The sequence below is a fragment of the Mustela lutreola genome, chromosome 13 (assembly GCF_030435805.1).
Source record: "Mustela lutreola isolate mMusLut2 chromosome 13, mMusLut2.pri, whole genome shotgun sequence".
Classification (NCBI taxonomy): Eukaryota; Metazoa; Chordata; class Mammalia; order Carnivora; family Mustelidae; genus Mustela; species Mustela lutreola.
The window spans coordinates 79,637,340-79,664,711 of record NC_081302.1 but is presented as its reverse complement, the minus strand read 5'-3'; the positions used below and the strand labels follow the sequence as shown (position 1 = coordinate 79,664,711).

Genomic DNA, 27,372 nt, shown 5'->3' with positions numbered 1-27,372 from the left:
TATCTGTGTGAACAGATATTAAATTATTTAATTACCAAATAATTTACTAGCTATAATTTAATAATTACAAAATTATTTAATTTCTCTACTCTCGGTTTACTTATTGGTAAGTAGTAGTACTTACCATCATCTTCTCCACTAAGTTATTTGTGTTAGTTAAATGATGGAATGAAGAGAAATGCTCAAGCGTAGTGGCTGGCCTCAACGAATGCTCAATAAATAATAGGTGTGAGCACGTGTGTTTTAAGAATGCATCCCAGAATGCCTGGAGATGTCTGCGTACTTGCTGATCCTCATCCTCCTCTTCAACCCTGAGTTTAGGAATTTATATGGATCAGACTGTGTTCCTTGAGGAGAATGGGTGACGGAACAAACATTTGTTCTTATCAGAGTGACTGTACATTGTATGCAAGTGATTACACTCTGTATTCTATACCTGCGGGTGAGGACGTGCACCTGGCCCAGCAAAGTGCATGCAGCCAAGTTAACCGATATGCCTCAGTCTCATACTTGGAGGGAGAAATATTATATTTCCAGAGGTTAGTATAACTTTCATTGTCTCCGGATTTGAGAGTTCGGAGGCTGGCTTGCTCCTCATTCTGTCATAAAGAAGATAACTCATCATTTTTCACTGTATCCTGAAGGTGTGACTTTCTCTCTGAATCCTTTAGATGAGCAAATATTGATGATTTGCCCAAGTGGTATCCATGTCTGATCTTTCTGTCCGTTCACACTGGTTATTAACATTGGTGGATACAGTGGTCAGTCGTGCTGTATTCTGCATAATCCCTTCATTGAACACTGGATTCTTATGGGGTGAAACAGGCAGTAGCTTTTTCTTCAGTTTCCCTTTAAGGCTGTTTTGTTGGTTTTCCTTTTACCTCTCAATAACTTTGTACGATTACTTATTTTTAGGAGTCAAGAGTTTAGTTTAACATAAATATAAATTTGCCCCTCTATCCTATTCAAAAACTCTTTTTCCCTGTACTTCCCTGGTTTGATAACAGTGGGGTTGGAGGTATGGACAGGGTTGGGGGGAAACTGTTCTGCTACGTTTGTTTCACTTTCTCCGCATTTGTTTACTGGCCTTTTCTCCTTGAGAGCTGGGTCTCAGATTCTTGTGTGGCAGATGCCTGAATCCCCTCTGTTTCCCTTGGGCACTCAACCAGTTAGTTACTCCTTCCCCCATACCCTGGGACCTCCAGATCTTCTCAGTTCCAAAATAAGTGCAACTCTCTCCTGTTCATTTCTTATGAACTGTCTAGCTGTCACTTTCTGATATACTTGAGGCCTGGCTATTCCTTTTTGTGGGAGGCCACAATAGGGCTTGAGATGAGGACCAATCCAGGCCCTGACTTGTGGCTCCTTTAAAGGCTGAATAGCCGAACAAAAGCCTTAGGTCGATAAAATCAAGTAGCATTGAGAAAGGGTCTGTGCTATGTGTTATTCGCTCGCCTACCTGACTTCCCACATGCTTGCTAAAAATGAGAACAATTCGGTTGGGGTCATAAGTTCGTGGCTGGTCCTTGCTGCCCTAGTACAGCCCATAAATTACTTTCAGGTTTGCTGTGTCAATACAGAACAATTGTACCGGCGTCAGCCATTTGGTGTCACAAAGTCTGCTTATAGTTCATTGTGAAACTTATTATGGGAACTCGTGGTTAACTAGACACAGATGTATTGCTTCTCCTATTATCACTATATATATGGCCTTAATGCTTTGAATAAACTTAGCACTGTTGGACATCCTCCTCAGCGCTCCTCCTGCCCCATCTCTCTGCTTCTCGAGTTCTTTTCTTCATCCTCTTACCCTCACGTTCCTGGTCGATTTGTCGCACCGGCCGTGACACCTTTTCCTCTAGATTCACTTGAAACTTCTCTGTATTCCAAGTCTGTCTCCCATGTCTCAATAACAAGACCTACCAGTAACTCTATCAAGACCTACCAGTAACTCTGTCTTCCCACATCTCCTTGCACATGTATACACAGTTGTGCTTAAAATTACTTTTAGAGGATTTCTATTCCTTTTAACCAAAAGAGGTCTAATCAAGCAGTGGGAAAACTGGCCAAAGAGAATTGAGGGAAATTTTGTGCATGCTATGGAATAGTCTTGTGAATGTATTTCTGCTCCATGACAGTGCATACTGAGTCCATCAGGTACCATGAATTGTTTTGTTAAGATGTGAGAACAATAAATGCAGATACATTCTCCCTCTTTGGCTCCTATGTTTTTGAGACTAGAACTCAACTGTGCTCTCTGCTAGCAGAATAAAATTAGATAACAGGATATTTTGTTTTTGCCTTTATCACTATATAGTGATCCTATAGAGAATCTGGACCTTGGTTCATCATGGCTATTTCCTGTTTCTTCAGTAACACATACAAAATCTATCTTTTAGTGTGGGTTCCTACTTAAACTGGTATATTAAGTTTAGCTATGAATAACAGAGACCCAACCATGATAACTTTTTTTTAAATTTTTTATTTTTTTATAAACATGTATTTTTATCCCCAGGGCCAACTCTGATAACTTAACACGGAAGTTGATTTTTTTTCTTTCATTTAAAAGAAGTCTGAAGTGGGAGCTGGGTGACTTAGTTGGCTGAGCATCTGCCTTAAGTTCAGATTGTGATCCCAGGATCCTGGGATGGAGCTCCATGTCAGGCTTCCTGACAGTGGCAGAGTCTGTTTCTCCTCTCTCTATGTCCCTCCCCCTGCTAGAGCACTCTCTCTCTCTCCCAAATAAATTTTTTTTACAAAATCTTTTTTTTTTAAGATTTCATTTATTTATTTGATAGACGGAGATCACAAGTAGGCAGAGAGGCAGGCAGAAAGAGAGAGGAGGAAGCCAGCTCCCTGCTGAGCAGAGAGCCCAATGTGGGGCTCGATCCCAAGACCCTGGGTTCATGACCTGATCCGAAGGCAGAGGCTTAACCCATTGAGCCACCCAGGTGCCCGGCTTTGTGAATTTGAACTCCACGTTGGATGTAGAGATTACTAAAAAAAAATTTAAAAACAAATAAATAAAATTAGCTTCATGTAAGACTCCCTGTATTGCTTTTCCTTTCTTTTCTTTTTTATTCATTTCTTGGGAGATAAGTGAAAATTTTATCAGGAAACAGATCATAATTAGATCTATTCTTGGAAACTTCTGCTTTAGATTTAGGCTCCAATTTTTTAGTATGAAAAATTTGAAACCTGTAGGGAATTTGAGAGAGCAGTACAATGAACACCCATCTATCTTTCTTGTAGAGTCAGCAGTTATTAACATTTGGTCGCATTTTGACTGTTGATCTATCTTTCTATAAATTTTGTTGTTGTTGGATCTTTTGAAACTTTAATAGGATTTTTATAAAAAGTTAGGACACTATATAAAACTTTAGAGTCAATAGATCCCCAGGAATAAATGCAAGACAGAGGTCAACTGATCATATATAGGCTTTAAATCATAATTTCTTTCTTGGTTATTTCAGAGGATCAGACCATATATATTGCGGATCCACTTAAATAGACCTAAGATTCCAGCTTCTTTTCTATGTTAGAACTTCTCAAATGATGCTTCTCAGAGTTATCCTGATCTGAGCATACCACGGAAACAAGCTTCTTTAGCCATTTTAATGCAAGTTGAAATTAATTTTTTTTTACAATGCTATTGCCTTTTGGATTATTCAGTTTGATTCTGACATTAGCAACATCACCATACAGCCAGTAACTCTGCAAAAGATGGTTTTTTTAGTATGATTCACATAATATTAAAAAAAAAAAAAGGGAAGGAATGTGGTTTGTTACATAATTTAGAATCTGAATCATTTGCTTCATCCTTGGAAAGTGGTAATTCCCATAGAATGGATACACGGATTCAGGTCCCCCAATGTCAAAGAGGAATATGGGAAACATCCTTTGGAATAGAATGTGTTATTCTAAATAAGGACAGTTAAGCCAAATGACTGTGCTGCATGGTTTTGCCTGGATGCATAGACTTTAGGCTTAAATAGGCATGAAATTTACATGGACATTTTACATCAAGCTTTCCATTTAATAACCACATTGCTGGTTTATAGAAACTGCTTTCTTTGGAGTTCTAGTTCTGTAGAATAAAGGAGGTAAAGTGTTTTCATTTTGCTAATATGACAAGCAGAAGAATTTATATGAGAAAAGGTCTTTGAGGTCCAGTCTTACACTCGGTGTATCTGGAGCCATGTTATAGACTGTAATACTGCTGTTCATTAAGTAGTCTGCTTTCCATCCCTGCGGCCCTCCTCTCCGTGGCAGCTCAGGGGTTACTTCTGCACAAGTTAAACTACTCTGCCAGATGGAAGACAAAAATTCCATACTAAAACTTTTATGAAGTTAAAGGAATACTTTATCAATTTGAATGGCTCCCCCCAAACTCAAACTTTTATCTAACTCAAATTTCTCACTTCCTTTATAAACTTATATTTTATTTATTTAGCTTTTTAAAAATAGACTTCACACCCAACATGGGCTTGAATTCACAACCCTGAGAATCAAGAGTTGCATGCTTTACCAACTAATCCATCCACGTGCCCTTGATAAACTTATTTTTAAAACTGTTTAAGATTTACAGAATGATTGAGAAGTTAATTCATATATGGCCCACATCAGTTTCCCTTATTATGAATATATATTAGTCCCTACTACATTTTTACATGCACTTTCCTTCCAGCTAACCTTACATGTTTTATTAATCAACATATAAACTGTATGTGCCATGCATTTTTTTACAAGATTTTATTTATTTATTTATTTATTTATTTATTTATTTGACAGAGAGATCCTGAGAGAGAGCACCAGCAGTGGGAGCTGCAGGCAGAAGGAGAGTGAGAAGTAGGCTCCCCGCTGAGCAAGGAGGCTGGTGCTGGGCTCCATCCCAGAACCCTGGGATCGTGACCTGAGTGGAAGGCAGACACTTCACTGACTGAGCCACCCAGGTACTCCTAGGCCAAGCCTTTTAAACTTAGTAATTTTATGTTGATAGTCTTCAAAAGTTGTGGAAAGAATACACAAAAATCATCTGGATCTTTTTTTTCCAGTCAAAATACCCTACATTTTTCCCTCATAGTCCTCTTATTAACCATCTTATAAGTTATCACTGATAATAGCATTTTCTAGATTACTGAAGCTCTAAGACCCTCGATATTTCATTTTTTCCTCCTCCTGTTCAGTCACTATGAAATTTTTCTTTAAATTACAGTTCAAATGCAATACTTTTTAATTATTCTTATGGTGATATCCATAATATCTAAAATGCTATTTAGGTTTTTTAATTAAACACACACAGAGGTAATGTGTAAGTGCTCAGGCTGCCATAACAAAATACTACAGTCTGGGTGGCAATCGAAATTTCTCAGAGAAATTCAAGTTCAAGATCAAGGTGCCCATCAGCTCTCCTCTTGCCTAAGAAGGCTGCCTTTTAGCTGTATCCTCAAGAAATGGAGAAATAGAGGTCTCTAATGTTTCTTCTTATGAGGGAATCAATCCCATCATGAGGGCCCCACCCTCGTGCCCTCATCTAAACCTAAGACCTTCCACAGGCCCTATTTTCAAACACCATCCCATTTCAGGTGAAGGCTTTAACACATGAATTTTAGAGGGACAGGATTCAGTCCACAGGAGGCAGCAATGCCCAACCTCAACACTAGAGAAAGTGCTGCATTAAGAGGAATTGTGAGGCCGGAGCTTAGATTTGTTTTATGGAGGACGAATGCTAGCCTAAAGGGCCACTGGGTGTTTCATCAAGGCAGTGCAGGGGTGAAAATTGTGTTTTAGGAGAGCAAATCTGGTGGTTGCTTATGGGATGAATTTTACTGGAAGAAATCACAAGTAGGAAAACCATTTGCGGGAGTAACAATCTCTGAATAAAGACCCACATTATGATGACAGCACCTTAAATGCACCAGACATGAAGCTTCTCCTGATGCTTCTACAAGAGGGGATCTCTTCCTTAAATCTACATTTTTCTTATGTTTAGGGGTTGCTCTTGGAACTCTTAAATTCCGCACTATATTGTGTTTGTTTCTGTACTTAGACCTTCCACCTGGCAGTTCCTCTGGTAGGTAGCAAAGAGGCGCAGAGCAATGCAAAACCCAAAGCCAGAAGGCAGCCATCGCCACGATGGGCCTGGAGACCCAGACTCCTACTCAGCAGGATATGCTGCACAAACTTCGTGGACTTGACCACATCGCTTGACGTCCAGGGGGTTTGCTCAGCGCCACCAACGGGATCCGCCACCCCCCACCAAAGGATGCTCTCTGAGCTTCCTGGCTGGCAACTCGCAATGACTGCGCTTATCGGGCTCCAAAAGCTGTGGAGCGGATGAATGAATTGCTCTCGGTTCATTTCCGAACTGTCAGGGAAAGACAAGCTACCCCTCCTTCTCCGGGAAGGGATGGCAGCCGACCATGGACTGAGCGCGCCTCCTTTCCTCTAACAGGGCTTGGACTGCTCAATAGGGCCCTCGCCACCTTGGGATTCCACGCATCCTTTTACCAGTAAGGAAAGACATAAGCAATAATATTCAACAGGCATGAAGTACAGATTACATCAACACGTATGCAAATACAGAACTAAGGGAACGGTTTTGCTGTTTAAGGCCAAGCGCCTACCCTTTAAGAGCACCGGAGTCCCACCCCTCCAACCCCGCTCCCGACAACCCCCCGGGCCCGCAACCCGCCCCCGCTCCCGCTTAACCCCCCCCTCCGCAGCCCACCCCCTCCGCCCCCCCCTCCGCCCCCCCCTCGGTCCACTCCCCCCCTCCCCTCGCAGCCCGCACCCTCCTATGATGCCCTTCGCCGGCGTGATCCACTGCTCCCATCCCAGGTTGCCTTGCGCGGCGGGCTCGCTCCCGGTTACGTGCGCGCGGCGGGAGCCGGAACGTGCTGTCGAGTGCTTGCCCCGCCCACCTCGGCCTAGTTTGTTCAGCCTCTAGGTCTTGAATTTCCGGCCAGGTTGCGGCTGGGCAAGAGCGATGCTGCCTGGCCCGCCTTGGCTTTGAGGAGAGAGGAACGTCCAGAACCGCTGCAGCTTCCTTTCGGCGCTGAACCCCGGCGGCCATGTCCACGGGGTTCTCCTTCGGGACCGGCACGCTGGGCTCCACCACCGTAGCCCCCGGCGGGACCGGCGCAGGCGGCGGTTTCTCCTTCGGGACGGGGCATCTAGGTAACTGCGCTTCTGCGCCTTCCCGGCCTGGTCCTCTCCGTGAGATCCCGTGGGTGGGCCGGGCCCTCTCCCTTCGCGCTGGGTTCCTTTCTAGTGGGTCTGCGAAAAAGAAAGACAGACTTGCGCAGCGCCAGCCTCATAGTCCTGCCGTTCGGGGGCCTGGTCGGGAGGGTGGTCATAGGGTTGTGAGGTCCCCAGAATCCACAATGGTTCACCCAGTGTCCCTGTCCAGTGGGGTCTGGCTGGGTGAAAGGGCCTGGGATTTCACGCTGAGCCCTAGCAGTGCGGCAGTCTGAGGCACAGAACGGAGAACGACATTGTGGGTCATTCTGGGGTTTCAGAAAAAGACAATAGAAAAATTTTAAGGGGGACAATTAGAGTTGTATCGCTGATAATTCAGAATTCATTGCAGGATACACGGCTTTGGACATTCCACTGCTTTAATGATTTCGTGGTATTCTAAACGAGCTCACCTCTTGGTACCTCATGGAACCCTGTCCTTTTTTACTGCAGGTTTTTGTTTTAAATACGTGTTGCAGCATTTCTTGGTGGTCCTTTTGAACAGTGTGCGTATTAGTATACGTGAGAGTTATGGTGGAATGACTCACACTGTCTTCTAGTTACACTGAAAACTGTAGGTAGCATATTTATCGTTTTTGTGCAACCTGCTAAAGCACCGCTCAGGCGATGACGAAATACAGCCAGCAGAGGTTTAGAAAGAGACAATAATAGTCAAAGGTCATTTTCATGGTGAGAGATTTAATTTTTAGAACTCCGTCTTTTTAAGGTAAAAGGGGAGGAGTTCATTACATCAAGAAGTGTTCATAGAAAATGTTACAAGGTATCTATCTCCTGAAGCTCGAGGGATGTCATTGTAGAGTAAAAAGCCAAAAGTATCTTCCTTATATTAAAAAGGGGAGGTACAGGGGCGCCTGGGTGGCTCAGTGGCATAAGCCTCTGCCTTCTGCTCAGGTCATGATCCCAGGATCCTGGGGTTGAGTTCCGCATGGGGCTCTCTGCTTAGCAAGGGGCATACCCCCGGCTTCTCTGCCTACTTGAGAGCTCTCTCTCTCTGTCAAATAATAAATAAAATCTTAAAAAAAAATTAAAAAAGCATAATTTACCAAGAAAAATGGGGGAGGTACAGACTACACAGTCAAGGAAAAAGTCTGGGAATTTCCCTTAATACCTCCTTTTCTCTCTGCACCCTTAATCAGCAAGGCCTGCTAATTTTAATTACCTAGTTTCCATTTGCTTCACTTCCAGTGCCACCGCCCTGTTGCAAGCTCTTGTCATTCATGGAACAGATATTTATTGAACACAGTTCCATATAATGGACTCTGTTTTAGATGGTGAAATAAATAAGGGTACTGGCTCTTTCTTCCAGGTTTTCAACCAATAACCCTTCTCCGATTTGGCGAAAACTATTCCTATCATCTCCTACTTAGTTTAGTTCAATGGAATCGCAATTGCTGTGTCAAAAATATACTTTTTTTAAAAAAAAGATTTTATTTATTTATTTATTTGACAGACAGAGATCACCAGTAGCTAGAGAGGCAAGCAGAGAGAGGAGGAAATAGGCTCCCTCCTAAGTAGAGAGCCCGATGCAGGACTCTATCTCAGGACCCTGGGATCATGCATGACCTGAGCCGAAGGCAGAGGCTTTAACCCACTGAGCCACCCAGGCATCCCAATTTGGTCTCTTTAGGTAAATCATTTTAGGGAAGTTACTCTCCAAGCCTCAGTTCCCACATCTGGAACAGAGATGCTGATGAATCAAGTACTTAACATCATATCTGGCACTTGGTAAGTGCTCCCTAAATGTTACTTTCTAAGTCCACATTAGGGCATGCTGGAGAAGTTAAAACAATATTCCTGACCTGATGGAGTCAACAGTAACACATTCTGATGAGCCATTGGCAGATAATAGTGGGTTGAGGCAAAACTTGGTCCTGTTTGGGGTAGCTTTTAAATAAATTTCTCTCCTGTAGAGAAATTTCTCTTTTGCTTTCTTGAGTAAGAAGATACCACTTTGATGTATTTTTTCGGTAATGTTTTCACATTTAATTATGAAACAGTGCCTTGTGTCTTCAGTTATCTTAAGTTGTCAAGAAATTTTAAATATTTAGTCTAAAAATACATAATTTCAGAGAAAATAAAAATAAAAAAAAATTTCATTGTGCCTCTTTCTATATTTATGGAATAGCAGTAAAACCAAATGGGATCACTGAATTATTTGGGAGGGAGGACAGCATAACTACCATTTCCTTAATTTGAGGTCTTCAAAATTTGCCAATAACATTTATTAAAATACCTTTTTAGCTCAGTTGATTAAGGGTTCACAGTTTTGTGCTTTGTTGGTAATACCTTAAACCCTGTTTTGCCAACCTTCTGTACTTCACATACCCATGTTCCTAGAGATAATTTTACAATCAATGATAAACTAAGACACCGGGCCCGCTCCATTTTTTGGGAAAGATTTTATTTATTTATTTGACAGAGAGAGATCACAAGTAGGCAGAGAGGCAGGCAGAGAGAGAGGAGGAAGCAGAATCCCCGCCGAGCAGAGTGCCCGATGCAGGACTCGATCCCAGGACCCTTTTTTTGACCCCCTCCTCAGTGTTGATGACTGGTTTCAAGTTCTGTTCCCCTCACAGTGATTGGCTGGTGTAATACAGTGTATAAAATGTGTTTAGTTGAATTTATTAAGTTCCTAATGATGACAGTAATAACATTTATTAAGTGAAGTTAATTCACCATGCATAATCTCTCAATCTTTTGCAAAAAATCTGTTAAGTGGGCACAGTTATTAACATTTTGCATATGAGGAAACAGAGGATCAAGAAGGCTAAGTTATGTCACACAAGTCCCAGGACATTGGAGAGCTGGCACTGGAACCCAGCCATAACACCGCTACCTCCTTAAATTGCAGTGTCCCAGACATAAGCTTTTTAAAACTGACCTTGACTTCTCTTGGGATTATGTCTGTTTGGAAGGGCAGGAAGACAGAATAAAGATACCTATATAGGATGAATGGGAGCTCCCATTATGTTATGTGTTATAGTCTCTTTTAACTCTCCTGTACAATTTTTGGAGTGTTAGGTTGTTGAGACATTTTGATTATTTTAATAATTTGTTCTCCCACTATAGATAGCAAATATGAGCACCTGAGTTTTGATAAGAACATTGAAAGTCATGAACTTTGTTCACATCACTTGCTATCACCAGCTGTTCTTTTTGAGCTTTCAGAAACTCTGAAGAGAATTTCTGCTTATGAACACATAATCTGGATAGAGGGTAATTTTTACTTTGTATTTTCCTCTTGCCAGGTTATGTTTAGTCCTTTTCCTCATCTCTCCCCTACCCCAGTTCTTGATGCTGTTTTGGTGACAAGAAAAGTAACTGTATCCCCCGTCCCTGCCTAAATCCATGAATATGGTGATAAAGCAACAGACAGGTGGCAAAGATCACTTAAAAGAACTTTTCTGAGTATGTTTTATTTTTCTTTATATAGTAGTGGGAAAGAAAAAATGTATTTAGAAATATGGACTATACATGAGTCATTCAAGAGGAAAATGATCCACATTCATAGGATTGCTCTGTGGCCATTTTAAAATATGCTAACTGTCAATAAAACTTAGAAAAGGAGAATTTGTGATACTGTTTATGATTTCCTTGGGATCTGAAATCTTTTGTATGTGTCTTATTTTTAAAGAGAACAGGAGAATATTTGAATTGGGTTGGTTAAAAATAAATTGATAGTTCTTTTTGTATTCTATGGCAATATATTGAATATGTGAAAAGAAAGAAGGTGTTTAACCTTGAGGAGTTAATTTTTATTTTTCTTTAGGAAATACTGGTTCCAGTAGACTTTATTTTGTGTTCTTTATAAATAAGCAACCCTTCAGTGGGTCTCAATTTGGAACTCTTGGAAGCACTGCAACTCCTGCCACGACATCTCCTTCAGGTGGTTTTGGAACCGGGCTCTTTGGATCGAAACCTACCACTGGGTTCACTCTTGGAGGAACAAATACAGGTAAGGAGGATTGTCACATTTCAGGGAGTAGCTATGGGATATTCTTTTTAAGGTTCTGGTTTATATCTCTGCCCTTTATAGGGATTGTCATTGGTGTCAGACCTAAAAAATGGTAAATATTAAGATGGAAAGATATATAGGGATGTGGACTTAAGGGCCAGTGGTAGGCCTCACATCGGTTATGATCTATTCTAGTATAAACGAAAACACCCATTTAGGGGTTCTTGGATGGCTCAGTTGGTTAAGGGTCTAACTCTTGATTTCCACTCGGGTCATGATCTCATGCTTGCAGAATGAGACCTTCTTTGGGTTTTAAGCTCTTTGGAGAGTCTGCTTGAGATTCTGTCTCTGTTTCCCTATCCTCCTGATGCATACTGCACCCCCCTCCCCCAAGCTCTTTCTCAAAAATAAATAAATCTTCAAAAAAGAAGAGAAACAAATTTGAAGAAACGAGATTTTTTAAAGAAAGATTTTATTTATTCATCAGAGAGAGCGAGAATGAGCAGGGGGAGCAGGAGGCAGAGGGAAAGGCAGGCTCCTCACTGAGCAAGGAGCCCATTGCAGAACTTGATCCCAGGACCCTGGGATCATGATCTGAGCTGAAGGCAGCCGCTTAACCAACTGAGCCACGCAGGTATCCCAAGATTTTTTTTCAAAATAACTTCTTTTTTGGTATACTTGACACAAAAAGATATACCTCTTGAAATATAAAGAATTTAATTTTTACATGAGAGTATATAATGCAGTGTTTCACCTTAGTGAAGATAAATCAAGTTTACCAATTTGGACGTTTTTTAATTTGCATATATGGGGCAGTCAGCATCCTTTCTTGCTATAACATTATAATTTACCTTCCTAAGAGACGTTTTAAGTTTTTATATTATTAAAAGAGTTGTTTCGATGGGAAAAGGGCAAAAGGTCAAGGTTTCTGGTAGACTTTTCGATAATAAAAATCTGTTTTTTAATACTTAAAGATATTTGGTTATTAAAAATATGTGTCAGTAATGCTGCCATTTCAAAAGCTTATTTCTTTATTTACTCTTTATTCTGTACCCACAGGGCCTCTTGGTCTCTGTTACCACTTTATGCATTGATATTCCAGCATTGATTGCCACTTTTCATAGCCACACATAGAAAATGTAAGAACTGCAGGAATGCGGGAGCCTCCAGTGAGCTCCTTGAAACGACTTTGTGTGCCAGTGTTTGCTTAGAGTAGCTTTTTTTCTCCTTGCCTAATGTTGTTATAAGCAGTACTTGTTTGCATTAAAAATCTTATTCCCTATATAATTATATATAGCCGGTAATATGAAAACCAGTGCTCTAGGAAGAACGTTTCTATTAGCGGTCATGGTAGAAGATACTGGTTGTTGTAGTATCATATCCTGAGGATGACTCTAAGTCTTGCCCTTGTAATAACCCCGCCAAAATGTCATCTGCCATTGATGATTAAATTTTATTTCTCTTTTTGTCCCTAGGAATAGCAGCAACTATAACTACAGGATTAACTCTGGGTAAGAATTTTTGAGGAAAGTACCCAGATCTCTGGTTTTCTTCTCTTCTCTTTCTTATTATCTCACAGAGCTGGGGTATAGAAGGAAGCATGTAAGGAACCTAATAGATCACAGACACTGACTCATTATACAGCCTTTCAGTACTGGAGTTTTTAAAAAAGTCAATGACTTTTTAATTCAGGAAAAACCTTTAAGTAAAGAAATGGTTTTTTCTCTGGAGGTTTAGTTTACATTGTATTTTTATAGTCATTTGAACCCGTTTAGTGGAAAAAAAAAATGGCAACAAACTCTAGACCAGAAGTCTTAGAATTAAGCCCTGGTTGTAATTCCAAATCATTGTGAGGTCTTAGGTAGTCATGTAGTATCTGGCAGCTTTTGGTGATCTGTAAAACAAGGGTAGGACTGAAAGGTTTTTGTATTTCTTTCCAGCTCAAAAATGCCATGGTTCTCTGTAGCGATACGCCGAAGGGAATGTGAGTAAGTAGGATGACAGTTGTTAATGTGAAAGGAGGGAGAAGGGGTGTGGGGTTATGGACATTGGGGAGAGTATGTGCTTTGGTGAGTGCTGTGAAGTGTGTAAACCTGGTGATTCACAGACCTGTACCCCTGGGGATAAAATTATATGTTTATAAAAAATTAAAAAATAAAAAAAAATAATGTCAAAGGAAATGAATGAATGAAAGGACAGTGAGGAAACTCAGTCAAAGTTAAATTTATTAATTTAATTAACATTTGAAGTAAACCAAAGATTGGTGGACTTTGTTCATTTGGATGCTACTCACCTGTGACCAGCAGAAAGTGTAACCCATCTGTTCACTACCAGAGTTTTGGACAGGATTGGCTTCGGGGCAAGCAGTTGGATTCTCTTGTTTTCTGAGATTTTAGAACCCATTTCGATTTTAGAGCACTGTATCCTGGCAGGAATTTCTGGTTGTTGTAAGGGCAATCCAGAAGTTTAATTTCTGGCAGCTGCTTCTCTCAGTGCCTTTAATGAAAGCCAAAATGCAGGTCATTATGTATTTCCTCATAATAGTTTTGAGCAGCTACTACTTCCTAACTCTGTGGCCTTGGGTATACATAATGCTTTGAACATTTAGTATTAGCTGTTGGTGTGGTGATGATACTGGTGGTGCAGGTGATACTAATATTGTCAAGAGCATGAGCATGAGTAAGGCATTCAGTGGGTGATGAGGTGAAGGTGACTGGCAGGTATAGTAACATGTTCTTGTATGACCTGATAAGTGCTCTAACATGTATGAAAGGCACCAAGAGAAGTAGAGGAAGATAAGAGTAGAAGTTTATTTTGGAGGCAGGAAACATCATTCCTGATGGAGACGTGCAACTGCCCAGTCATAAGGGGACTCAGGGAAGTAGGAAAAGTGTTTGGTTAGAATTTAGGTTTCAGAAGTGGGAATGGTAGGGAGAGAGGGGGTGTGAAGAGCAGATTGGAAGTAGATAGGAAAGGTGGTTGTGTGCCACGCCTTTTGACTCTAGGGTAGAGATAGTATAGAGCTAATAAGAGCCTTCAGTCAGAGAGAATCACCAGGGTATTATTTTTTTGTTGGTGTTCTTGCTTCTTCTTTTTTAAAGTAACTGAAATAATTCCAAGAAAAGATTAAAGTTTAGAGGGACAGAAACAAATTAAGAGGTTATAATTGTTCTTGAGAGGCAGATGACCTGAGCTAAGGGTTTTGAGGATGCTTGTAATCCAGAGCTATTTCTGCAGTAGAATCAGCAGGATTTGTGGATAGTAGAATGCAAGAGAGAGAAGGGATGTCAGCGCTGATTATGGTTTCTGGCATGAGCAACTGAGTGGACCACGGCAGGGGGTTTAGGAAACGTTTTGTGTAGGGAGGCGTAGAGGCGGATAGTTAAGGGACATCCCGGTAGAGCTAACCAGTGGAGACTTGGGTAGGTGTAGATTTAGACCCGTGTTGCCCTAGCTGAGATTCTGTAGTTGGGAAGTATGGGAGCAGGCCTGGAGCCGTAGGCAGTATCATTTAAGAACTGAACAGAGGAAGGAGATGGACAAAAGCAGACTGGAAGGAGTAGCCAGAGTTGACAGAAGTACAGGAAGAGGAAACAGTAGAGAATGGTGGTTTAAATAGCGTTGGAGGGGAGGAATATTTTTCTGTTGAGTATAGAGCAAAGGAAGGGTAAGTGCTGTTTTAGGTAAATCCAGGGGTAGAACTGAAATTGGATTTCAATATGACCACATTGATGGGACTTTTTCTTGCTTTTCCTAAGATCATAGCATCCTCTTTTAATTATTCATCATGATTTGGCTCCAACTTCTATATTTTCCTTTTTCATACTTACCCACATATCCTTCTAGCTACAAAAGTAGGGTCACGAACTTTTAGGGATTCTGATTGAAACCGATGTAATACATATACAGTCATGGTAAAATAGGATTTGTTTGTTTGTTTGACTCAGGAACGCCAGCTACTACATCTGCATCTGCAACAGGTTTCAGTTTAGGATTCAGTAAACCTGCCGCATCTGCCACACCATTTGCTCTCCCTATTACTTCTACCTCAGCTCGTGGTCTTACTCTTTCGTCTGCTCTGACGTCAACTCCAGCAGGTGAGGCAGAATGGAAAAGTCACGTTTTGTGGTTGAATTTTATTTTGTTTTTGGCTAGTGAATGTAGGTATCCACCTTATTCAAGATAACTTGAGAAGTTTTCTGCTTCTCAGTATTGACTGACTATATAAAGAAAAAAAGAAGGGCCTGTTTAAGGAGCCTATAAACTATTCTAGAGAAATTTATCAAGATATGGTAGTTGTAGAGTCTTGGATCATTTGGTATCTAAGTTCGTTGCAAAACAACTTGACCTTTCAAGCCCTGGTTTTAAGAATGGCTTTCCATTACAGGCATCAGGAAAGGGTATTAGCGTGCTTCGAAGAAAAGGTTTTAGAACACAAGTATTAAATTTATTCTAGTCAATCAAAATACTAAAGTATCAATTCAATTGGCAGAGAATACTTCATATTTTCCATCTTGAATTGATTTTTCATTTCTTTCTTATTTTGAAATTAGCTTCATGTTAAGGATTCTGTCGATGTTTTGAGTATTAAGATATACTATAAATTATTTATATATAAATTTAAATGAATGAATAATAGAGGAACCATGATACTATATATAATGTAATATAATACCATGTAGGAGAGAGAAGAGCTTTCCTCCGATTTGAAAACATTGTATAATTATCTCACATAGCAATATAATATCAAGAATTTCTCTTTAACAATTTATGTGTTAGGAAAAACATATGTTTTGGCATTGAAACATGTTAAAATCATAGCATTCCCAGTAATACATAGGTTCATGTATAATGGCTATTTAATATCAGAAGTTTTTCTCAACACCTCCTAGGTGTCTAATACTTGGTCGTGTGGGAGAGATGAAGGAGTATGACCTAGTGTTTTCTATTAAACAGCTCTTTCATGTATGACCTAGTGTTTTCTATTAAACAGCTCTTTCATGTCCTCCGTTCAGGTACTAAATTTAGTGAAGAAACTCTGGATCAGTGGAAGGGGAAAAAAGGAGTTGGTGAAGATAATCTGTAAAAATTTGTAGCATTCAAGTTTGCATTATCTTTCAGATACTTGTCTTTGTCACTGTAGTCTCACCTTGTAGGTATTCAAAATATCTCCTAATAACTGAATCACTGGATGACTGTAACATACATTTCTTTGAAGGATAAGTGTTTAAACATCTCTCCTAAAGAGTCCTATGAGAGCAAAACACAAAAATAACAGAAAGGGGAGGTGGAGGATTGTTTTTGTGTCTTTCTAATGAGTTTTTAGGCCTGCTACAATTTTTCTTAGGCTCTAGACACACGTCAGTGCTTGATTTATGGTTGTGCTAACTAAACATACCCCTGTGTATTTTTTTTTAATGGACATTCATTTAGCTATATTTTTTTTTCACACATTGTCAGTATTTAAATCCACTCTTCATATATCCCCTGCTTTTATTCAGTACATCTGGTGTTTCCTCTGTTTAAAGTAAATAGCATCTGTCCAAAAACAACCACAGTTATGTGAGCTTGGTAATGCATGGACTTCGATGATTTAACAATGCGTGGTCTTGAAAATTTTGCTACTTGATTTACAAGTATACCTTCATGACTTAAGATTAACTATAGTTTAGCCCCTTCAATTCCTTTTGTCAGTGAGGTAGGATTTAAATAAATGAAGTCTATTTCTTTCATTAAATTTTTTTTGAAAAAGCTTGGGTGTATGAAATTTGATGTTTGAACTTTAAGGCTTCTAACTCTCAGTTCTTTACATTTCATAAATAATGAAACTATTTGCTTTATAAGATTTATAAGATTGGCTGAAATCATATAAATCATTACCAGATTATTTTATTATGTAATTTATTTATCTGTTACCAGCTTTCCTGAGGTATAATTGAGAAGTAAAATTGTAAGATTTTTAAAGTGTAGAGCATAGTGATTTCATATATACGTGCACATTGTAAATGCCCATCAAGTTAATTAACACATCCAATACTTGATAATTTAAAAAGTATTCAATTACAAAGCATGACTAGAGGACAAGAAGTATTCACCTGGAAATGTACAAAGTAAAACTGCTTTCAGGAGGATTTAAAAAAAACAAGTAGTATGTTCACATTTATTGAATTAACAGATAAACTCTGGCCTTTTTAGTAAAGAAAAATTAATAGACTCATAAATACAGAGAACTGATGGTTGTCCGAAAGGGTAGGGAGGACAGGCAAAATGGCTGACGGGGAGTTGGTACAACCTTCCAGTTATGGAATCAGTCACAGGGATGGATATAATCCGTGGTATTGTAATAAGGTTGTATGGTGACAGATAGGGTAGTGACATTTGTGGTGAACGTAGCATGTATAGAGTTTTCAAGTCACTGTTGTACACTAATGTGACATTGTGTGTCTACACTTTAAAAAATTACCTAAAACGTAAAGAAGTTAAAATTATATTATCCAGACTACATACACCATTAAATCCCAGCTTTAGACTTATTCCATGTTATTTGCTTAAACCAATTATGAAGAAAAATGGGATCCAGCTTGAAAGCATTTGAGAATTTTGTCCATTGAGGGAAAATCATTGTAAAGACTTTGTAAATTATATTTGGTTTATTTGTAGGACTTGGACAGAATGCTTTAGGCTTGACTTTGGGAATCACAGCAGCTACTTCAACTGCAGGCAATGAAGGTCTTGGTGGTATAGATTTTCGTACCTCATCAGATAAAAAGAGTAAGTAATGTTCTGTTCTAACAGTAACTTAAATTTCTATGTCAGTAAGATTTTTAGTTACATGTTCAGTAGTAAAGTTTTTACTTTTACATTTACTTTATATCTCACAAATTTTTTGTGTATTATGTGTTTAAGATTTTATTTTCATAGAAAACTGAGTTTTGTTTATGCATACGGTTATGTAGCTATCAGTGTGTGTATTAATATATGTTCTTAAGTTGGGATCATGAACACATGTATGGTATATAAGTTGATACTTGAACAACATGCTTTGAACTGGTTAGGTCCACTTATATGTGAATTTTTTCCAGGAAAGTGGAGTATTGTAAATGTGTTTTCCTTACGATTTTCTTAATATTTTCTTTTCTCTATCTTACTTTATTGTAAGAATGCAGTATGTAGTACATATCACATACAGAGTGTGTGTGAATAGACTTTATATTGTCAGTAAACATTCTGGTCAGCAGGAAGCTATTAGTAAAGATTTTGGGGAGTCAAATTATGTGTAGATTTTCAACTGCCTGGGTGTTTAGGACCCTTAATCCCTGCATTGTTCAAACGTCAACTGGATTGCTTTGTAACCTGTTCTTTCTCTATGTTATATCACCAATATTTGTCAGTTCAGTAATTCTTTAGGAGTGTTTTATTGCTGCTTAAATCAGCTTTATGAATCGATGCATCATTAATCAGCCGTCCTTCCATTATTAGTGTTTGTATTCAGTTCGCATATTCTAGGAAGTATCAACATATTGAGCATCTTTATGGGGAGAGGCAATGTGGTATTGTAGCTTAAGGGGATAGACTTGAGCTGAAATCTGGCTTCAGATCCCCTCCACTGTTGATAAGCTCTGTGACCTTGTTCAAGTTATTTATCCCTCTGTGTTTAGTTTCTTTATCTGTAAAGTGGGGGAAAAGAACAGTAACTACTTGACATTGTTGGCCCAAGGATTACAGTTTATAAGACTTCAGTAGAGCCAGGCACATAATGAATGCTCTCTATGTGTTTGTTTTTCTTATAAATTTTCATTCATATTTTTGATTATTTTTTAAAGAGAAATACCTAGAAACTGAATCACTGGCTTAAAGAGAGGGAGAGTTTTGGAGACTCTTGATAAATATTGTAAAATTACTTTCTAGAAAGAGTTTACCAATTGATTACCCACCAGCCAGTATGAAAATGCCGTTCTCACTGTGCTCTTGCAATGCTGAATATTCTTTTTTTAAAATTACCAATCCAGATTCATTTTGAAATATGTTTTAGTTTTGTTGATTCCCTGTGCATGATTCTTTGTTTTGTCTTGCATTGTGTCTTCTGCCTCTGATGAAAGCATGTTTCTCGTATTGCATTGAATCCTCTGAAAAACTTAGAATGATTAACAGTTGAAGGTGTCCATATATCTGTTCAAGAATTTTTTATTTGGATGTAGAGGATTCTAGGGTGAAGTACTGTTTTAAAAGCTGGCTATCCTAAAATCCTTTTAAACTTAGAAAATTTAGGATAACTTTGAATGAAAATTGATTTTTATTTTATTTTACTTTTTTTTAAATTTTATTTGATAGAGAAGAAGAAACAGCTAGAGATGGAATACAAGTGGGGAGTGGGAGAGGGAGAAGCAGGCTTCCTGCTGAGCCAGGAGCCTGATGCAGGGCTTGATCCCAGGACCCTGGATCATGACCTGAGCTGAAGGCTGATGCTTAACAACTGAGCTACTCAGGCGCCCCGAAAATTGATTTTTAAACATAGGGGTTTGTCTCTTGGTTTTACTTATTTTTTTGTAGCCGCATCAAAATTAGAAGAAATTATCTTAGATGTTTTAGCAGTTTTTTTTTATTAATCAGCTGAAGCAGTCTGGTACCCTTGAACTACTTTGATTTTAATTATGAAACTGTTTCTCTATTTATTGCAATTGCTTTTAGGCTCCACATGAAAGATTTGGTGGAGGCAAAGGAGTAAGAGAAATATAAGGAATTAATCTCCCTTCGCGCCCTCCCCACCCATCCCTGCACCACTCCACCTTCCCCCATTGTCTTCTTCTTGTGTTGTGCCTCAGAGTTGAACCAAAGGAGTATGTAGAATAAGTGCACATGACCTGATATAGCACATCCAGTTCCTTTAACCTGCTATACGTGTCCAGGGGTTCTTTATTAATCTAAAGGATTTCTCTGTTTCCCTAGCAGCTGCATCAGTTAGCCTGGACCTGCTGTATTGGGTTTGATAGATGAAGAGGGGTTGGAAGCAGTGGTCTATAAGTGGGGGCAGCATGGAGTAAGATCTAGAGACAAGGATTACTCTTTTGACAAACTGCTGGAAAACCACCGAGCTGCAGCATGGGAAGATCAGATTCCAGATGTCATAAAGGGAAGGGCCGTGTATGTCATCTTAAAGAGTTTTGTAATTACACGGAGGACAGTTGAGACCCGCTAGGGGTTTGATGTGAATAATAGGACACGAGATACGTGTTTGAAGAAGAGCATTCTGGCAGCCATGTGGAAGATAATGTGCAGGAGGGCAGGAACAGAGGTGGAGTGCTGACAGTGAGCTTTGACAGCAGTCCACAGGTATTACAGATGCCAAGCTAGATGGACTAGTCAGGGCCCACGGTCGGCCAAAAACAGGCCTAAGTTTTATATACGCAGGTTTGTGTGTATAGAGACTTCTGTAAATATAATAAAAATGGAATATCAAAGAGAGAGCAAAATAGGACGCTAATGAATAAAAAAGTTGAAGTCTGTGGGATAAAAATTAAATCCCTCCTTTATCTTACTGTGTCTCATCCAGTCAAAGGCTTGTATCTGTAGAACATGGATATCAATTTCAGAAATGTTAAACTATGAAAGAGAAATATCAACATACAAAGTAAGGAAAAATAAATTGTAGTTAGATTAAAAAGGTAAACAAAAGAAACCCTATGGACAAAGGCAAAAAGTAAAGGACAGGTTGGAAGTAAAATACTTGCTGTTTAGATGCTTTTTTTCTTCACATTTTAACATCCGAAATTGAGATGTATCTTGAATTAAGTTCTCATTTTAGAAATAGACACATAAAGTATATGTATGAGATAATTAATATGCTTAATGTTGAAATAGCTCTGAGAAGTCAGTGAGAAACATACCTCAGATATACCTCAAATAGCCTGAATAGACCATTCACTCAAGGAGAAATAGACTTGTCTAATTAATATTTGAAATGTTTTACTTAGTATTGTCAGAAATATGAATTTAGATGATAATGAAGTGGCATTTCTCACCTATGTACTGGCAGTGATTGTTTCAGAAAAATGTCCATTGTTGTTGAGGGTGTGACGGAAAAATTACTTATTCGTAGTAGGTGGGAAGATAAATTGGAACAGTTGTTTTAAAGATCAGTTTGATAATACGTAGGTTTTCCTTGATGTAATCTTTGACCTATAAATTCCTCTTTTTGTGGAATACAAATAAAGTCATGCACAAGTATTTGGAGATAAAGGCATTGACTGTAGCAGCATTGTTTATATAGTAAATGCGTACATGTTAAGAAGAGGGTTGGGCATAAAGGTTCTGATACAGCTATGTCATCAGTATTCTATGGTCATTTAAAATCATGTTAAGTGACATGAAAAAGACTTAATTTCAACATCCTGAGAAAATATGTGCACATAACTTATGTCATCCCGATCACATTTAAAAATGTGTGTGTAAGTGCCAAAACAGGTTGAAAGAGGAACCATTAAGGTTCTCTGATGGGATGAAGTTTTGTGTGTTCCTGTATTTCCTTCATTAAGCAGGTCTTATTTTGCAGTGTGAAGTAAATTCTGGGAAAGCAGAAAGTAAGTCACTGCATTTTGCTGATGGAGCATTTTTATTTTTCTACTTTTAGACATACACTAATAATGATAACCACTAAATAAGTGTTCATGAGAAAGCTTTCTCATGTTGATCTATCTGCACACATTAAAAACATCATTTTAAAAAAATTCTGCTTTTGTAAAATATTTAGAGACATCCGGGTAGTCTGACATATTTTAGTATTCTAAACTGATAGAACCTAAGAAAGCATCCAGTAGAACTTGCAGGAGGTCAACTGTGCTAAGCAAGAATATTTTTCATAGAAGATAGTTGAAAGAGGAAGAATCTCTCCCTTGAAAGAAATAGATACAAATCAGCTACGTAATTATCTGTTTATGTGTATACAAATATGTCCCCATAGTATGTTGTTTGGAGTTTGTGACAAGTGACCTCATATGATGTCTACGAGGCTGTCCGAAAAATGCTTAGAAGTTTCTATTTATACCTAAGTTTGTGTTAAATTAAAATTGAATTTGGAATACATTGTTAAATGACCTGTTTTTACATAAAGCTTCTTGAATTTTCTAGGTGATAAAACAGGAACAAGACCGAGTAGGTTTACAATTTAACTTTTAAAGTATTTTATTTGAAGAATTGTATTTGTTAATTTATAGGCAGGTGGTTTCATCGGAAGTAAAAGAAACTATATAGACATTTAGAAGAAAAATTCTTTGAATCAGTTTTTGTCTAAAGTAAAATAATAAACATATGCTCTGGAAAGATTTTGGAAGGTCAGGTCTTTAATTTTTAATCATTAGGAAAGTTTATAACCAATGCTTTCTGGAATACTTTATGCTCAGTTTTAGGTATATATACCTTTTCTATATAAACTACTATACCAGTCCCATTTATTTTCTGATGATGAAGAGGGAGAAAAGCCTCTATCTATAATATACATCAGATAGGTCTGAAGATCACTATTTTTACTAGCACTTACATTTTCTCACCTAATTTGTATTACATTAGATAAAACATGTGTAAATAAATGATCAAGTTCATGCCTCCAAAATATCTTCTGTATACTTTAGCCCTATTTCATAAATGAGAAAGCTGTAGGAGACTGAGGTTTGCTTCAGGTTCTATCAAGGAAGTAGTAGCAGATCTGTGACTGAATTTTAACTCATAATTCCATTACAGCATGCCACATTTCACCTCTTCCTATTCTCATTAAATATTTATGATTCCCTTAGTCTATCCCTAGGTTTTATTTTGTTGAAGAATAAATTGAAATTCTAAAAATCAAGTAAAATATAATGAGAATCTCTATTATGAGAAGTTTGTAGACTTTCTTTAATAAAAGGTCAGGCATAGAGTTTTTGAGCCAGGGGAACTTAGTTCAATATTTAATCTCTTGTATTTTCTAATTTTTTTCTTAAACATTTGGTCAGATGCATTTATGTGTACTTATGATAGGTGCCAGTCCTTTTAGAAGAGAACTCCCTGTCAGATGAATTGTTAAAGCTATTTTAAAGGTCAGGAAACAACATTTTTTTTTATAAAGAGATTTGAAATGAACCATAAGAGCTATAAATGGGGAATATTTGTTTTACCTCCTCCCCTTTAACACTTCCGTAGTGGAACTCAGCTGTCAGCTTTTTAGAACCTCAATGGCTTTAATCTATCTGTGGCATTTTTCTCAGGGATAGTAAAGCACTGAAGGATGAAAATCTCCCTCCTGTCATCTGCCAGGATGTTGAAAACCTCCAGTAAGTGTGTCAAATGTAATTAGATATATCATGTTGAAGAATGTTAGAATCTATTTTAAGTGGAACATCTCTTCTTCCTCTTAAACATTTTAACTTGGGTGTTGGTAAAAATTTTAATATTTTTATAAACAAAGCAGAATAATGGGAATTAAAATTCTTTTATTGTCAATCTGAAAAAAGCATGTGAACTGTGGATGAATTTTTAATATTTCCTTTTTAAAAAACACTAGGACTCTGACCAGCCTATAGTAAATATACTTTTTTCCTATAGGAAACCAAAGGAGTATTTTTTTTGGAATTCAGTTTTATGTATCTTTTTAGGAAATTTGTGAAGGAACAGAAACAGGTACAAGAAGAAATTAGTAGAATGTCTTCAAAAGCCATGCTTAAAGTACAAGAAGATATTAAAACTCTGTCACTGGCTGCCAGTGGATTACAGAGGAGCACCCTCAGTATTGACAAGTTGAAAACAGAAACTGCTCAGGTAAACTAACTTAAAGTAATTTTATTGTAGGGTTTTGTTTCGTTTTATTTAAGTCTTATAGGTTATAAGATTTGATACAGATGTTCTGTAAGAAAACTGTATAGCATGTGTGCTTTTAATTTTTTTTTTTTAATTTTGTTTATTTATTTGACAGAGAGAAATCACAAGTAGATGGAGAGGCAGGCAGAGAGAGAGAGGGGGAAGCAGGCTCCCTGCTGAGCAGAGAGCCCGATGCGGGACTCGATCCCAGGACCCTGAGATCATGACCCGAGCCGAAGGCAGTGGCTTAACCCACTGAGCCACCCAGGCGCCCCGCATGTGTGCTTTTTAAAAAAAGATTTTATTTATTTGAGAGAGAGAGAAAGAGAGCATGAGAGGGGGGAGGGTCAAAGGGAGAAGCTGACCCCTTGCTGAGCAGGGAGTGAGTTGCAGGACTCAGTCTTGGGTTTCAGGATCATGACCTGAGCCGAAGGCAGTCACTTGACCAACTGAACCACCCAGGAGCCCTAGCTTGAGTACTTTTTTTTTTTTAAGATTTTATTTATTTATCAGAGAGAGCAGGAGAGAGAGCGAGCACAGGCAGACAGAATGGCAGGCAGAGACAGAGGGAGAAGCAGGCTCCCTGCCGAGCAAGGATCCCGATGTGGGACTCGATCCCAGGACGCCGGGATCATGACCTGAGCTGAAGGCAGCTGCTTAACCAACTGAGCCACCCAGGCATCCCTAGCTTGAGTACTTTTAAGTTGCTATGATACTAGTAGTCACTAGTTTGTATTGAGTTCTGATTATTTATGAGGCAGTATTTTAAGCAATTTATAGTAGTCCAGTTTAGTTTTCATGACAGCTCTATGAGTTAGGCCGTCTTATCTTTGTTATATAAATAAGAATATGGGCAGAGAGGTTGTTAATAAATGGAAGAGGTTGTCAATAGTGGAAGAGCTGATACTCTTAACTAGTTTCTTTCCTAAGAGTACTTGCTGGCTAAATTGCTATTATATGCAAGCAAGGCAGAAAAATATTTTTTTAAAAATCTGTCATCCATTAAATAAAAATTATATTAAGCTTTTTAAGTATTAAATATTCTGATGACTTGCCAGTCTTATGTCTTAGTTATAAATGTTAATGAGGCTCATGTTTTTTGCCATTCATATGTACTTGTTTTTTCTTTCTATGGTATAATCTATGTCATTTTTTCTTTGTTGGCACTGTTGCCTCCCTTGTGTAGCTTGAAGTCTTTCATCGTCTCCTCCTGGCTAAATGTTCCGTCTCTGTGTGCCCAGCTCCCCATCTGTTTAAAGGTGGGTGTAGCGTAGTCCTCTGTAACCTTCCTGAGTGCTAGATGAATGCGTTCTTCCATAGTTCTCTGTGATATCACACAAAATACCTGTCTTTAGTCCCTCTTAGCAATTTGCTATTCCATTGGGATGTGAGTATACCTGGTTCTTTACCTAACAACTTCAGGGATCCAGTTTTAAATTTATTCATGGTGACACCTGGTTGGCTCAGTTGGTTAAGAGGCTGCCTTCCACTCGGGTCATGATCCCAGAGTCCTGGGATTGAGTCCCACATCTGGCTCCTTGCTCAGCAGGAGGCCTGCTTCTTTTTCTGCCTTTGCCTGTGCTCACTCTCTCTGACAAAAAAAAAAAAAAAAAAAGAAAGAAAGAACAGAAAAAAAAAATATTCTTGGATAAGATAGGAGGGGCTTTACAGTTACTTAGTTTTTAGGATTTTGTAGTTGTTAGCTAGGCTCTTTCGCAGCTGTGCACATTCTGCTTATGTTTCCTTCCCAAACCCTGTTCCTAGTCTGTTTCTCCATCGAAGACTGGCTGTTACGCATATGGATACCAGTGTGTGATATGCATTTGGGGAATTGAATCTTTCCCTATAGTTTTAATCTCAAGTATTGTTTTATGATCCACTTTTTGTCACCATTTTTTTATTGAATGAAATAGTTTTAAAATGCATTTCTTATGCAATCTACTTACTTGACAAAAATCGTTTTTCTCAGTGATACAATATTCCAAGTTACTTGTCAGGTCCTTGCAGGAACATTTCCTGGAGTGCGGCACAACAGTGCAGAAGGGAAATCCTTTGTCCTCTTAATAAGGTGATGAGGAAACCAGGAATGAGAAAAATCTAAATAAAGAAATTCCAGAGCAATCTTTTGCAAGAACTTGAAACCCATAACTTATCTTTAGTTTGTGAGGGGCAATTCATTACTTTTACAGCTAAGGGATAGCTTCCAGTTTTCAATAAATTTATCCTATACTTGATTTTTCATGAAATTTGAGATTTTAAAAAACACTATCATTGAATGAAGTCTGCAGTCCTAGACATAAGACCGCCACCCACCATACGCAGCCTCTTGAGCTTTTGCTCTGCTTTTCTTCAAGTGGCAGAGCCTCAGATGTATTGCTTCTCACTAATAAATGAATGTGTACCCTTGGCCCTGAGATTGGAAAGGAACAGGTCACTCAGGGTCCAAGTCTGGATGCAGGAGCACATTGTGGAAGAAGACTGCTATTTCTACTCCTGTTAAGGAGTTAAGCCATCCCTGTGAAAAGGGGGTTATGCAATCAGGATCTCAGAATAGTATTTGCAGGGTACCATCAACTGTGCTGGTGTATTTCTGGGACTAGTATGTATCTGAATACAGGTTTTTATTGAAGTATTTTTCGAGACATGCACGAAGCCACTATTTATGCCAACGCCTGTTTTAAGTTTGCTACACAGTGTGGTAGGAACTTAGTTTGAGCAGAGGTTAAAATGAGAATTACATACCACTTGTGGATTACCTCTAGGTGAGTTTGGCAATGAAGCAGTGGCTATTCTGTTGTTGGGGCACAAGCTGTCAATCATTTTTCCTTTCAAATCATCTGGGAACCCCCTAATGCTCTCTCTCTAGATGTCCTGGAGCTTCTCATCGGAGACTTGCCCTAGAAAGGAGGAAAACTGATAAAGCTCAGACAGAGATTGAGAATGAAAATGGAACCACTGTAATAGATCTTCCAGGTACTTTATCCCTCGAAACGGACTGTTCAGGGACAGGCACAGCACCTGCTGAGTGCAGCTTGATATCAGCGTCTCTGCCCCCGTGGCCTGAGGAGCCTGGCCTGGACAACCCCGCCTTGGAGGAGAACACGGCCACTGACAGTATGTGCTCTTCACCTTGCTTTTGCTTTTCATCTGTTTTCAAATCAGATATTTCCTTTCTTCTCAGTACTCCCTATTACTTTCCCTACATGGGGTGTTGTTGTTTTTCCTCTTCAACAAATAATTTTACTGAGATATGCTTCACGTATCACATATTCACCCTTTAAGTGTACAAGTCTAACAGTTTGCCATTTAGAAACAGAAAGCGAGTCTTACCT

General features: G+C 38.7%; 1 protein-coding gene across 17 annotated transcripts in view; it reads left to right on the top strand.

Moving 5' to 3' along the window:
- The first annotated feature begins 6,816 nt into the window (after positions 1–6,816).
- The window catches only part of LOC131813749 (nucleoporin p58/p45-like), a 46,471-nt gene continuing 25,915 nt past the window's right edge, over positions 6,817–27,372 (top strand). For 3 of the 17 annotated variants that reach the window (XR_009346938.1, XR_009346936.1, XR_009346933.1), the window contains exons 1-2: positions 23,855–24,001; positions 26,907–27,154. Coding sequence is in view for 1 of the 17 variants with exons in the window: in XM_059144213.1 (XP_059000196.1) it covers positions 7,074–7,179; positions 11,030–11,215; positions 12,691–12,726; positions 13,156–13,181 (354 nt within the window). In the remaining 16 variants the exon portion in view is untranslated. The other 14 variants (XR_009346945.1, XR_009346943.1, XR_009346944.1 and 11 more) reach the window with 11 other exon arrangements.